Source organism: Clupea harengus, chromosome 15, assembly GCF_900700415.2.
Source record: "Clupea harengus chromosome 15, Ch_v2.0.2, whole genome shotgun sequence".
NCBI lineage: Eukaryota > Metazoa > Chordata > Actinopteri > Clupeiformes > Clupeidae > Clupea > Clupea harengus.
The window spans coordinates 18,227,410-18,242,409 of NC_045166.1; the positions used below are offsets into that span (position 1 = coordinate 18,227,410).

The window sequence follows — 15,000 nt, forward strand, 5'->3', positions numbered from 1 at the left end:
AGAAAGAGAGCGGCCCGCCAGACCTCCAGACGAGCAGCCAGACAGCCAGTCACCGCCACCACACCCCCCAGCATCACTACACCTCTCTGGGACACGCCTCCCCTCACCACCCCTCACCGAGGAGTACTCGGAGAAGAGAGAAGAAGAAAAGCACGATACGCTAAGCCTTACTGGAACAGGGTTGTTTGGAAGGAAATGTGTAAAAGTTCCTCTGAACCTTTTGTAGAATACCTATCAGCTGTGGGTTTTGTAGCAATGAACTGTTGATAACCTTCTTGAACTTACTTCAATAGATGGAACAAAGGCTTCACTGTTAGGATCCTGTTTAAATCCTTTTCAGCTTTTGGGTGAAGAACCATTGGTAAACTTTGAAGAGTTCTTTAACTACTTAAATCTAACCCCTGTGCCAGGTTTGCTGAAGAGCCCTTTTCTGGCAGTCAGTTAAGAAAATCTAGAAATTAAGAAGAAACTATAAAAGCCCTTAAAGGAACCGTTAGGCATTCCTCAGTCAAGTCAAGCCGAGGAACTGTCTTCTGGTAGACTATAGAGTACACACTGAGAGCTCCCATTCAGCCACAGTGGGAATGAATGGGAAAATTGAACTAGATCAGGCTGCTGTAGAGGTGCCAGGGCAGAATATGCTAAGCTACAATGGGATGGTTGGACTGGAAGATAATATGCTTTGCTACGTTACACTTTGAGCCTTGGGAAGACACACTCCAGTGGAGGTGGCAACACTTTGCTGGTTTAAAGGAACTCGGAAAAGCCTGTACCACGGTGCAAGCATCAGTTGGTGGTGGTGGGGGAAGGGGGAGGTGAGCTATACTGGTGTGCTATATTCGGAGCTCAACTAGAATAGTAGGCATTAACGACACCAAGGTCGCCAAATTCACTTCTCCTCTGTGTCCATCCCCCTCTACTATATGCCACTGTGGATGAGCGCTAATGGAGGTGAGCGTGTGTGACATCAGTCGCTAGCGGGAGGAAATGGAAAAGATGTGCTACACTCGTCTGTAGCAGAGATGATAAGGGGGACACATGGACTACCTGGGAGAGGAGATGCATATGGACACAGTGTGGGGTTGCATTATGCATTATGATCAGCCTGTGGTTGAGGATGCTCAGCGCCACAGCACATGGAACCGAGAGGTTCTCACAGGGCCATTCTATGACTGGTAAGAAGTGTTCATTTAACTTATAGTCTGGGCTACTGTGGCGATGAAAAAATGATGTAGCCAGAAACTACATACCGTAATTAGTTAGGCTAACACTGAACTGGACTGCAGATGACAAAAAAGGAATGCTGAATCCTGGTTATACAATCAGAATTCTACAAAGGATATGGGAGATACATTCAGAATGTATAGGAAATATATATTCCATGACACACTGACATTTGGGTTAACTTGAGAGGCAACAGTCAGAAAACTGGATGTTATAGTAACCCAGATGGGTAATTGGTTCTACCAGCTAATTTCTTTGATGAATTTCAATTGACTTAATTAGCTGGGCAGGCTTCAGGTGCGGTCGTGTTTCAAAGGAGGCCATGATCTGGTTTGACTTTGTTATGTAAAACAAGATGGTCGCATGCGTCACAAAACACACACACACACACACACACACACACACACAAATGCTTTTTTGGAGGCAAATCAGTGACAGATATTCATCAGGAAGGTCTATTACAGGAATAGGGCTTGGGCTTGATTGGCTAATGATGCTTTTGACTTTGCTAAGAGCGGAGAGTGGGTCTTCACGTTAGGCTCGTGGGACGCAGGGCTTGGCTCTGTGCTCTGTGGAGTATGTCCATACCCAGGCTGCGGTTGTAGCTATCAGTGACCTAAAATACAATCCCAAGGAGCCCACTGTCCTTTGTCACCTTTAAGTGAAGATGTGCTCCAGATAGTTTGTCTCTTATCCTTTGTCTTTTGTCTCCTCGTCATCTCTTGTTTTCCTTTTCTTTCTCTCTATCTATCTATCTATCTATCTATCTATATATCTATCTATCTATCTATCTATCTCTCTATCTATTTGTTTATTGTCCTGTTTCTGTTTGTCTATTGGCCCTTAAATACTATTTTCATTGTATGCAGTCATGTGTGCGCAGTCCATTCTGTGTAATAGTCCTGTCAGTATTTCCCAATCTATTTGTGACGCTGTGTCTCTGTATGCAGTGCGGAGTGTGTAGTGTGTGTGTAGTGTGTGTGTAGTGCTCAACCACCATTTTTGACTGTAGTCTCTCTGTTGTGGTTGTCTGTGTCAGTACGGCAAGCACCCTCTCCAACATTAGAGATTACAACGAAACAAACCCAGTATGCTTCTCCTCTTCTATCAGAAGAAGAGAGGCAAGGAGAAGGAGAGGATTGAAGGGAGTGAGTGAGGAGAAAAAGAGTGGAACGGCTCTCTTCCCAGCCTCATCTCTGGGGTCCCCTTACCAGCCAAGACTGAATCCGAGGGGCCTCTCCCGCTCGCACCATCTCTCTCTCTCACTCTCTCACTCTCTCTCCTTCACTCTCCGCCACCCTCTCATTCCCTCTTACCATCTCCCTCATTCTTCCCCCTTTATTTCCCCTCCCTCCCTTCCTCTCTCTCTCTCCCCCCTCCTCTTACTCTCCTCTTCCCCTCCACTTGCTCTTACTGTCTCTCAAGGTCCTTCCCACTCTTTCCTTTCTCCCCTCTCTGTCTTTCCATCATCCCTCTCTCCTCCCCCCTTCCCTCTCTCTCTCTCTCTGTTTCTATCCCGCTGTAGTGGTCGTGAGTGGGTCTGCTAAGACATAGCACAAAGGGTCTGCATTATTAATTGAATCACAGGAGCAGATGGCTCTCATTACGGTGGTGGCCCAGAACAGCACATCTGCCCAGTTCTGACGTGCACATGTGTGGCACAGGCAAGAGAGAGGTATGGAAGGAGGGAGGGAGAAAGAGAGAGAGATGTTTAGCGAGAGAGAGGGGGGGCGGAGAGGGAGAGAGAGGGGACGGAAGAGAGATGGAGAGAGAAAAGGAGAAAGGTGGGGATGGGCTTCAGTCAACATACAAACACACCTTCACATGCATACTCTACATGCGTAAAGAGAAAGAGAAAGAGAGAGAGGCGGTGGCAGAGGATAAAGAGGTCCATACCTAAGCATGTCCGTACACACACGCACATACGCACACACAATTTAAGGCATGCGCACACATCCACACACACACATCTCTTACTGTCTCTGTGTTTTTTTATTAAACACATACACCGTTTTCATTTCACACACATGCGTTGCCCCCACCCTCACACCACTTACGCCATATGCTTTCACCCATCTCCTTTCTCAGTCTACCCATTTTCTCTCTCCTCTCTCTCTCTCGTCTACCTTATCTTTCCTCCTCCCCTCTTTCTCTCCCCCTCCCTCTCTATCCCATCTCTTCTTCCATCTCCTTCTCTCTCTCTCTCTCTCTCCCTCTCCCTCACTTGTCTGTTATTTATATCCTGGTCGGGGCGAGCGCCCAGAGTGGCCGTGTTTTCTGCTTGGGCTGTGGCAGCCTCCATCTGCAACGTAACTCCCTCACCAGGCCATAAGTCAACCACAGGCTGTGGAGGAGGGGAGAGAGAGAGGTGATGGGAGGGAGGGAATGAGAGAGAAAGAAAAGAGGAAGGAAGTGGGAGAAGAGAGAGGAGTGGAGAGAGAGAGAGAAGGAGCTGAGGGAGGTGGATGGGGTGGAGGGGTGGGAGAAAAAAAGGCGGGGGGAAGAAAAGAGAGTGAATGAAACATGAAGGAAGAAGACAGAGGGAAAGAGAGAGAGAGAGAGAGAGACAGAGAGAGGATGCATGATAGAGAGAAAGAGAGATATGGAGAAAGAGAGAGAGAAGAAGAGGCAGCGATATTGTGCCAGCGGTCTTTAGACTCCTCTAAGCGCTCCGGTCAGCAGTTGGGTGGCTCATCTCCACACAGTCAGTGGGACCCAGCCCAGTCTCCACTCCTGATATCCCAGCCCAGTCTCCACTCCTGATATCCCAGCCCAGTCTCCACTACTGATGTTCAGTCTCCACTCCTGATGTTCAGTCTCCACTGCTGATGTCTCAGCCACAAAACAAGAGTTCTGGTTTCGGCTCTGTGACCCGGCTCTGTGTTGTTGGGCAGAAGAAGTGGAGCGGGTAGAAATAGAAATGTACAAACAAGACTGTTGTGGCACATCCACAGAAATGAAACATGGTTTGTTTACACCAGGGTATGTAGAAGAGGCTGGAAAGGTGTATGGTAGCTCTGTTTTTTTTAGACTTTGGTACAGGGTACACACATTTGGATTAAAGTTACCTTGATAAAAGTAACTGAAAGCAAAGTTTTCATCAAGATTACCATTACCAATTGAGATAACCTTTTTGGGAACGAACCATGGAGTTCTGTATAGGAGACTGGTTCAATGCACCTTGTTGCATCTTTAAAAAAAAATCAAAATGTGTATCAGAAAACCATGGGAACATGAATCCAATAAGGGCTGTGTGCCGTCTTTTATGTGCAAACTACTAAACTGGGTGATGCAGTGCAAAGCCCCAAGGAGTATTGTGGACATGAGAACGCACTCAGTCCACTCGACGTCCTGTGTCTCCCCAACCAGATGAGCAGACCCAGCAATGCTCAGAGGCATCTACCCTTAGCATGTACACCACCACAACACATACAACACACACACACACACACACACACACACACACACACTTCTGGGGCTCCCGAAAACATGGTATCCCCTTGTGCACAATGACGTGCACTCTGGCAACAACTCATTCGTGGCGAGCCAGGCAGGTCTCCGACTAAAAGTGGTTTCCTTGGAAACCAGGCGGGGGAAAGAGCCCTGGCTGTTTGTGTTGAGCCGAGTTCCATTACAAGTGGCAAACAGCGAAGTTAGAATTCACAAAAAGGGGACATTTCACAGGACCAGACAAGAGCATGATCTCGCCAGGAATAGCAGGAGGAATGAAATGTCTTAAAGAATTCACTCTCTTTTTTTTACCCACTTAGAAAGCTACTTTTCTTGATTGACCTCACAGTTGGATTCTGGGTAACGTAGTTCAACTCTAGTTATTCAGTTCAGTCCACTATGCTTGTAGTTTTTACATTGACTTCAGATTGTCAATTGTACCCAGATTCTGTTGGATCGGGCCTCTCCCTCGTCTCTCTTCCTCCATCTTAAGAGGGACTTCCCTCCCCACCCCCTCTGCATATTGCATACCTTCACACTTCTACCTCTTATTCTTTTTTTCATACACTCCCTGTCTCCTCTAGTTTTCTCCACTTGTGCTCCCCCCATCTTCTCCTCCGCTCTTGTGGGTATAAATATGCCGTTACACAGAAAGTCATCAGGCACGCCCGATTGAACACACACCACTCAGCTCAGCCCAACTGCCTCTCCTGAGGTGTTACTTACCTTGGTTTTTTTTCAAAACCATATAAATGTAGGCAGAGCACTTTTTCTTAGAAATGTGCTATATTTAAGTATTTGTGTGTGTGTGTGTGTGTAACAGAGAGAGAGAGAGAGAGAGATATCCTTGGGAATGTATATGAATGTAAATGTGTGTACTTAAATGTGTTACTATGTTTGTGTGTAGAAATGTCTGTGTGTGTGTGTGTGTGTGTGTGAAGGGGGGTATCATGAATGTTAGTGGCTGTCGCAGAAGGGAAACATGATGCAGTTGTCTCCCAAAAATAGAACACACAAAAAAGCTTACATAAGATGTGTCTGTGCAGTTCTTCACCTTGAACTGGGGTTTTTCCCCTCCCTCTCTCTCTCTCTCTCTCCCTCTTTCTCGAACCCCCTATCAGTCTGCCTCGCTGCCCAGTGTCTTTCTCACTGGGTGTCTTTCTTTCTATCTATCTTTCTATCCTTTTTTCATATACATTTTCTCCATATCCTTCTCAACTCTCACTCGCTCTGACACTCCCCTCTCTCTCGTTCCCCCTCTTTCTGAATCTCTCTCCCTTCGCTCCTCTGCATGTTGTTGCATGATGAAGCCAGTAGAGGGCCTTGTGTAGCTGCCTGTGTTTCTGCTCATGAGTCCTTGCTCCTCTCTCCCCTTGAGAGTCCATCCCAGAGAAGTCCTTTCTCATTGAGGCACGTTCAATGACACACACACATGCACGCACCTAACTGCCCTCCACACAGAGCAAAATCACACAAAACAAAACCAACAGAGATCAATATTCAAAAGGACAAAACATACCATGTGCTTCAGAATTCATTAGAGGCAGGTCATGAATGTTCTCAAATACATTTACTCATTTTAACAGAGGCTGTTATCCAAAGCGGCTTATAGTGTTGTACAGATACACATTTACTTCAGTTTGGGCACTCCTTGGGTGTCTAACCCCATGACCTTGGTGTTGTTAGCCCCTTACCAGCTGAACCACAGGAGTGTAATGTCACTTTCATGTTTAATGTTGTTGTTTTTTCTTGTGTGTCTTTTCTCTGACAGGCTGGGAGGAACAATCTCAGCGTATAAAATCGTCCCTGATGAGATTGACGAGATTAAGGTGAGCTCTGGGAACAGCCTGTGAGCATTTGAGCAGCACCAGTGCTCACCTGGAGCTACACTGCTGGGAGTGTTGATTCTGCACGGGGATCCCAGACTGATGAAATGAAATAATTAAAACAAGAATAGATACATTCCTCTATACAGAAGCCCAGGTGTCTGTGTATGTATGTGAGTGTGTTTGACAGAGAGACAGAGACAGAGACAGAGACAGAGACAGAGACAGAGACAGAGACAGAGACAGAGACAGAGACAGAGACAGAGACAGAGACAGAGACAGAGACAGAGACAGAGACAGAGACAGAGAGAGACACAAAAAGAGAACCCTGTAAAACCGTAAACTGTATAAGTTAAATCCTGCTTACAGATGGGCTCCAGACAGTGGAGACAAATTCATCATGGCCTTAAACTCACCTGATCTGATGAATTACACAATGACCAGAACAAACATGTCCCTAACAGAGAGGGTGTAAACAAAGCCATTCATGATATCAATATGTTATTTCATAAGGCAGCTATTAAAGCTGACATTATAAAACAAAAACCTGTTAAAAGACAAAATGCTGACAAATGGTTTGATCATGAACGCAAGACCATCAGAAAAGACCTGAGAAAAGTAGCAAATAAAAACATTTCCAACCGCACAACAAAGCCTTACATATTAGTTACAATTCCCAATTCCGACAGATTGTCAAGGCAACAAACACCAGTTCACTATGAATAATCATGTCATTGAACACTGCATGACTAAACCTACCTTGGTGTAACCATAACTGCATCAGGGAGTTTCAACATGGCAGTGAATGCACTAAAAGAAATAGCTCAAAGAGCCATAAATGCAGTTGTTATAAGAAATGTTACAAATTCCAATTTGAAAATCTGGCTTAAAATATTTGATAGTGTCATTCAGCACATCGGGTCAGCGGGTGCTGAGACCAACTGCCCCCAAAAACACGCTCTAACCACTCTCACCAGAACACTGTTTTCCAGACACCAATCAGAGTAAGTCAAATTATAACGCAATATAAAGGAACCTATTTGGAACATTTAAAAGAAGAAACTAAAAACCAAAGTAGAATAGAATGTTATCTGGCCCTAAACAGAGGGTAGGAATTGGCAGAGTATCGCTCTAGTGTCAAAGACAGAAAGCAGAGACAGACCCTAACCAACAGGCTAAGTGACCACAAATTGGCAATCGAAAAAGGAAGCAACCAAAAGAAAAACAGATTATGTGGTCACTGTTTGACAGGTGAGGTTGAGACAGAGATGCACTAACTGACCTAAGGAGTAACTTCAACTCAGAATTGTCAGATTTCAAAGGGCTAAATGACACTTAAAACACTCCTAGGAGAAAGAAACGTATATCTTACTGCTCAATATGTATCAACATGCCACAACCTGAGGGACAGTGAATGACCTGGACAAACACACACACACACACACACACACACACACACACCTGCGTATTCGCACGCACGCACGCGCACACACACAACCTGGGGTTGTACTGATCACACAAACAAACCTTTCCTCAAATGTCTCACATTGTGATATCATTTAGAGAGAGACAGAGAGGCACATCCTGCCCCTGTGTATTGTAGTTCTGATTCTGTATACATACGTGTTCTGACTTCTTGTATTTGTTGATGTATATGTGTGGTGTATGTTCAGATTTCTTGTCCTGTATGCAATGACTGCTTTGGCAATACAAGTACCTATTTGTTATGCCAATAAAGCACTTTTGAATTTGAATTTAAATTTGAGAGAGACTGTATGTGTGTTTTTGTTTGTAACTGCTTCTTTCTTGTGTGCATGTGTGAGCGTGTGTGTGTGTTCGTGCATGTGTGTGCGTGTGCGTGTGCGTGTGCGTGTGTGTGTGCATGTGCGTGTGTGTGTGTGTGTGTGTGTAGGAAACCCTGGTGGACTGGTGCGATGAGAAAGAGCTGAATCTCATCTTGACCACCGGGGGCACCGGCTTCGCCCCGCGAGACGTCACTCCTGAGGTGCACACCCACCACACTCCATCACACTCTCACACAAAACAAGAAGAGAGAGACAGAGAGAGAGAGAAAGAGAGAGAGGAAGAGAGGAAGAGAGAGGGAGGGAGAGAGAACTTTTATTGGGATGATCAACCAAACAGCAATTCACGCTCATCACATCACGAGAACTAAAAGACTGTGAGACACTGTTCTCGCTCTGTCTCACTATTGAGGCCGCTCATTTTTCTCATGAGTAGAGCCTTTTCAGGTTCAACACTCTCAGTCTCCCTCAACCCCTTATGGACACAGAGCTGTTCACTAATCACCAAGGATTAGTTCAAACTGAATTTCCAACAATTTATCCCAGTTGCCTGATTCCTGATGGCCAGGAGCATGACTGTGTCCTTAGATCCAAAATGGCGGCTTAGCTCGACAGGTCCCCCTCTCCTCCCCTGTGTTTGTAATTAGTGATGATGTTTGTTTTGATGTTGGCTTAATCATGTGGTTATTATGTTATTTGCTGTCTCGAGATTTTGGTAAGACAATGGAAGACCACTCCTGCTTGAGGGCATTGTCTGTGTGTGTGTGTGTGTGTGTGTGTGTCTGTGTCTGTGTCTGTGTCTGTGTCTGTGTCTGTGTCTGTGTGTGTGTCTGTGTGTGTGTGTGTGTGGTGTGTGTGTGTGTGTGTGTGTGTGTGTGTGTGTGTGTGTGTGGCGGGGGTGGCTAGCATGCATATGAGAGTTTCAGAGTTTTCATTTTCTAATGGGGTTTATTACACACACACGCACGGGTGCGCACACACACACACACACACACACACACACACACACACACACACACACCACACACACACACACACACATACACATACACACACACAACCCCCCCGCCCCCATTACTTTTATATTACCAATCAAATCTTATTTCCTTAATCATGTTTATTCCCCTCTCTCACACACACTCCCTCAGGGCCTTCTCACAAATCTGCTTTCTGCAGTTATCTTCTATTTCTCCTCAGGATTCTCACTCTTCTCTCTCTCTATCTCTCTCTATCTCTCTCTCTCCCTCTCTCCCCCTCTCTCTCTCTCTCTCTCTCTCTCTCTCTCTTGTGCCCTCTAGTTCTTCCTCTGACTCTCTCGCTCATCCCTCAGTAAGCTAGAGTATGTTTGAAGTGCCATGGATGTAGGAATTACATTTTCAACCATGCTTGTTTGCTCTCATATTGTTCTCTTGACTACTGCTCTGTTGCCTGTTGTTTGTATTCTAAGTTTATTTAAAACCAAATGGAAATGGCCACTGTCTTTTCTCGATTCCTTTATCTTTTCCTCTGTTCTCTTCTCTCTCTCCCTCTCTCTCTCCCTCTCTCTCTCGCTCTCTCTCTCTCTCTCTCTCTCAGGCCACTAAAGACGTGATCGAGCGTGAGGCCCCAGGCATGTCTCTGGCCATGCTGATGGGTTCGCTCAATGTCACTCCACTGGGCATGCTGTCCAGGTGAGAAGCCACACACAAACGCACACACACACAGAGATCACTGGGCACGCTGTCCAGGTGAGAAGCCACACACACACACACACACACACACACACACACACACACACACACACACACACACACACACACACACAGAGACAACTGGGCATGCTGTCCAGGTGAGAAGCCACACACTCATACACACACACACACACACACACACACACACGCACACACACACACACCACTGGGCATGCTGTCACGGTGAGAAGCCACACACGCACACACACACACACACACACACACACACACACACACACACACACACACACACACACACGCCACTGGGCATACTATGCTGTCCAGGTGAGATGTCAGAAACACATGCACACACACGCACACACATCCATAACAACATCCAAATATTGTTTGCAGTCATTATACAATCCAAGCTTCTGCCTACTGCCTGAGGCTTCCTATAATAACTCATACTGACTAATACCTTGTTATTTATGTGGGTTTTTTAATCACGCATGCACACCACACACACACACACACACACACACATACACACCACACACACACATGCGCACACCACACACACATGTGCACGCGCCTCCAATGTCTCACTTGGGGATATCCACGTGAGATTCTCACAAATACATTTACACATCTCTCCAGCTCCAAGCCTGCAACTACACTTACAATGAACATTCAGTGTGTAGACACATGCCTGCCTATGCTTCTATTTTACATCAAAAATCAAAAGAAATGTCTTTGCACAATATCATAGTTTTATATATAATAGTAATATATAGTTTTGTACAAAGCTACTGTGTGTTCTCTCTTCTCTGGTCTATGTCATCTCTCTTTCTCTTTCTCTCTGTCTTTCTTTATGTCTCTCTCTCTCTCTCTCCTTCTCTCTTTTGGTCTCTCTGTTTTGCCCTCCTGCTAAGAGCAGGCTGAGACTCAAGTGTAGTGTGTTTGAGCTCCGGTGCGCTGATGACTCCAGTCATGAGGGGCCTGTCCCCCCACCCCACCCCCCACCCCCTGCTGCCAGTGCTGTGTGTCACTCCTGGCTCGGCTCTGAGTCATGTGACATTTGGCCCATGAAAAGACCTGTCCAACTGATGTGGGTCAACTCTCACCAGCTTCGTTTTGTTTGTGTGTGTGTGTGTGTGTGTGTGTGTGTGTGTGTGTGTGTGTGTGTGTGTGTGTGTGTGTGTGTGCGTGTGCGTGCGTGTGTGTGTGTCTTTACAGACCAGTGTGTGGTATCCGCGGGAAAACACTCATCATCAACTTACCTGGGAGCAAGAAGGGCTCACAGGTAAAGCGCACAACACACACACACACACACACACACACACACACACACACACACACACATTTACTCAGAATTCTGCCTGTCTTTCTCGCTCTTATGTCTTTCTTGTCACATCATTTGCTGGTGTTCCTCTCTTTACACTGTTCACCCTCTCACATTCACTAGCTTACCTCTCCTCTGTTCACCCTCTCACATTCACTAGCTTACCTCTCCTCTGTTCACCCTCTCACATTCACTAGCTTACCTCTCCTCTTTCCATCTCTTCCCTATCTGTACCATATACACTATTCATCAATCTCTCTCTCTCCCACTCTTACTCTTCCTCTCGCTCTCTCTCTCTCTCTCACCCTCTCTCTCTCTCTCCGGATCCATCCTGTTGGCCACCCATCTGTCTCTGTCTCGTTACTATTCCATCTCTCCTTATTGATTTCATTATTTTTTTTTTCAATCAATTATGGCCCGACTGTCCACTCGCCTGCATATTAGTGTCACGCTGACCAGCTCACAGCCAAACTCTTCTCACTCAGAGGCAAGAACCTAAACACAAACTTCAGAACCCAAAGCCTAGGAACTAAGAGTTCTGTTCTAACTTACTTTGGCTTGATGGTTGTTCCTCAGTTATAAGATGCTTAGGATAGAAGCCAAATGAATACATGTAAATGGAAGCTTGAAGTCCAAACCCAGGAACCCAGAATGTAAAACATAGTTCCTAACAGGGGAACCCAAGGATTAGAAATGAGATTGTGCTATTCAAAGATTTAGGAACTACCCTAGAACTCAAGGTCCTGAATCTGAATCTGAATATGTACAGTCTAAAACCCAAAGATACTCGTAGTTCACAGCCCTGATCAAAGCATAGAACCCTCACCATGATCAAAGAACAGCAGAGCCCACCTGTCAGTAGAATGTATGTGTAGTTTTTATCCACCCTCTACATGTAACCAAGGACCCAGCCTCTGGGCAGTAATCCTGAGGTTGCCATATCACTGTGCCCTGAACTGTGATTAAAGGAAGTCTTTCCCTAACAGTCAGCATTTTTTATGTATTCATATTAGACGGCAACCGCAAGCTTGCTGTTAAATATACACACATGGACACACATTCTTGCAGTAGACAAGCCAGCACGCATACATTAACACACATACATGCAGACACTACATTCACAGTAGCACACACGTAGATACAGATGCACACAAACAAGTAAATATGTGTGCACACACACAGACATACACACACAGACATACACACACACACACACAGACACACACACACACAGACATACACACAAATGCTTAAATATAGCACACATCTGTGGGTTGAAGCATTCAATCGTCTGATATATGTTTCATCTCCCCTCAAGGGTGTTTTCAGTTTTATTTCTTTCTTTATTTCTTTATTTTGGCGCGGGCGTATTTGAGGGTCACCTCTGACTCAGCTCAGGACCCCGTCACCTCCGATCGGTGCAGGTGTGAGCTCTGCCTCTCCCCCTGGAGACTGAGCTGTCTGTTTGAGGTGCAGCTCCAGACACAGGCGTGGGATGCCCGGGGGTATCTCATCTCAGAGAGAGCCTCCAACATCCAACCACTCACCACAAAATTCTTCAATGCGGAAAGGGAGCTGAATAAGCTGTTTGGTTAGATTCAGTGTAACTCTTCTAAAGGCATTGCCAGAGTCAAGGAGAGGTGTTGTGGAAAAACTGTCTGTGTGATACACTCCCAGATTTGAACTCATGGAGTGCATCCGAATACTTCCTTACTATATAGTGCGCCAAACTCGTACTTCCTTACTATATAGTGTGCCAAAAGCAGTATGTCACAATCGGTAGGGTGTCTGAATGCTCAGTAGGCATCAAACGGTAATCCGTGGAGCGCGGAAGACATGTTTGGCATCAGAAAACAGATTAAATATGGATTAAACTGTCTATATTGGCTCCCTGTGTAGCTAATTGATGGAAATCTGTATTGAATGAGTCAATTTGAATGCAAACTAACTAGTTAAAGGTAAGCTGTGTAGTTTTTATCAAGAAGGAACGATAGGGACATCATCAGCCATCACAAAGACACTCATAGTTTGAGTTGATGCCAAAATGTGAATGTAAACAACACTTTGTTGATTTAAAATGCATAGTAGACATTTACATGTCACATGAATGTTTCCAAATACGCACACATCAGGTGAACCTTATGATGGACAGAGACAGGATTAAAGGTCAGGCTCTCCATCGCTACGGGGCCTCCTCTGCGTATAGGACAACAGGCCTCATCCATAGGGCCTTCATGCCCTGCAGGGACTACCAACTCAGCTGTGTAGAAAGCAACCACACCACGCATCACTTGCACTAGTTGCTGTGTGCATTTTGATTTTGCATCCTTCATACAAAACAAATTCCAGCAATGGCACACACATAGTATATCCACATACTAAGGACATGTAGTTATCGTTAGATGCAGAAGTGGTCTTTAGATGCAGAAGTAATCTTCAGATGCAGAAGTGATCTTCAGATGCAGAAATGATCTTTAGATACAGATGCAGATTCATGTAAGGGGTTAAGACTGGTGGAGTTGAGGGTGTCCATCAAGGTCACAGCGCTGGGGATTGTGGAGCGGGGTGGGGGGGTGGGGGCCCGGATGGCGGAGGATGGGCGAGGAAGCAGGCAGGCGTCTCTGGGGGGCAAATTAACATGAACTCGGCTCGTAATCCATCCAAAATGCGGGCTCACATTATTCACTGTCGTGAAACATTCATCAAAAAGATGAAAGACTTTCTCACACTGACCCAGTTTCAAATCTGATGTCCTGATGTGGTTGAAATTCGTGGCATTATGAAGCACATTCAGAAATCCTGTAAAAAGATAATGACACAATTTGATAATGACAATGTTGTACAGGTTCACTCACCTGAATACAAATCACCTAGGTAAATCATGCAGTTCAGTATAAAATGGACAAATCACAACCATACATACCAAGAAGTCCAAGAATTCACTGAGGTCAAAAACAATGTTAAATAGCTTTACCCAAAATGATATACTGTATTACAAGATACTTTTACCTCACCAAGTTTAGTGGTTCGACTATCTGGGTGAACACATTTATAAAATCTATACTACTCCTATACTGACCTGTATTGAAATTGAGTGACTGTGTCTGTGTTGTGAAATGTATGTGAAATTCTAACTGTGAAATAAGTGAATAGGGATTTGAGTGAATGGAGTAGAAATAAATGACTGAACAGAAATAGATGAATGGTTAATGGTTTCTGGTTTTGTGTGGTGAAAGTGATGCAAGATTTATACATTTTGATGACTACAGGTCAGTGTGGTCAAAGCATATTGCTAAATATATATGTGTAAATATAGTGTAAATAAGGGAAGTGTGATTGGGTTTATTGTTATTAGTTCTGTGAGGCGAAAGTATCTGCTAAATGACAAAAATACGAGTGTAAATAAAAACAAATGAAATGCAATGAAAGTGTCTGCTAGATGAGCAAACGTAAATATACTGTAAGTTGAAATAACTGCTAAAAGTAATTAGAATGTAAATAGAAATAATTGAAGTTGTGATAAGTTGGTGGGTACTGTGTGCAGTACGGTAAAGTTCTAATGGGTTGTGAGGTACCCTGTACAGTGCTGTGAAGTTCTGACGGGTCTGTGGCACTGTGTGCGGTATTGTAAAGTTCTGACGGGTTGCTGGGTCTGTGTGTGTGTGTGTGGTGCCACGTCCTGG

General features: G+C 45.0%; 1 protein-coding gene across 9 annotated transcripts in view; it reads left to right on the plus strand.

The window, feature by feature from the left end:
• gphnb (gephyrin b) overlaps positions 1–15,000 on the plus strand; it is a 95,481-nt gene that overhangs the window by 35,394 nt on the left and 45,087 nt on the right. For all 9 annotated transcript variants that reach the window (XM_031581389.2, XM_031581390.2, XM_031581392.2 and 6 more), the window contains exons 3-6: positions 6,446–6,503; positions 8,413–8,505; positions 9,878–9,972; positions 11,212–11,278. In XM_031581389.2, coding sequence (XP_031437249.1) covers positions 6,446–6,503; positions 8,413–8,505; positions 9,878–9,972; positions 11,212–11,278 — 313 coding nt within the window. The remainder of the gene's footprint in view (positions 1–6,445; positions 6,504–8,412; positions 8,506–9,877; positions 9,973–11,211; positions 11,279–15,000) is intronic.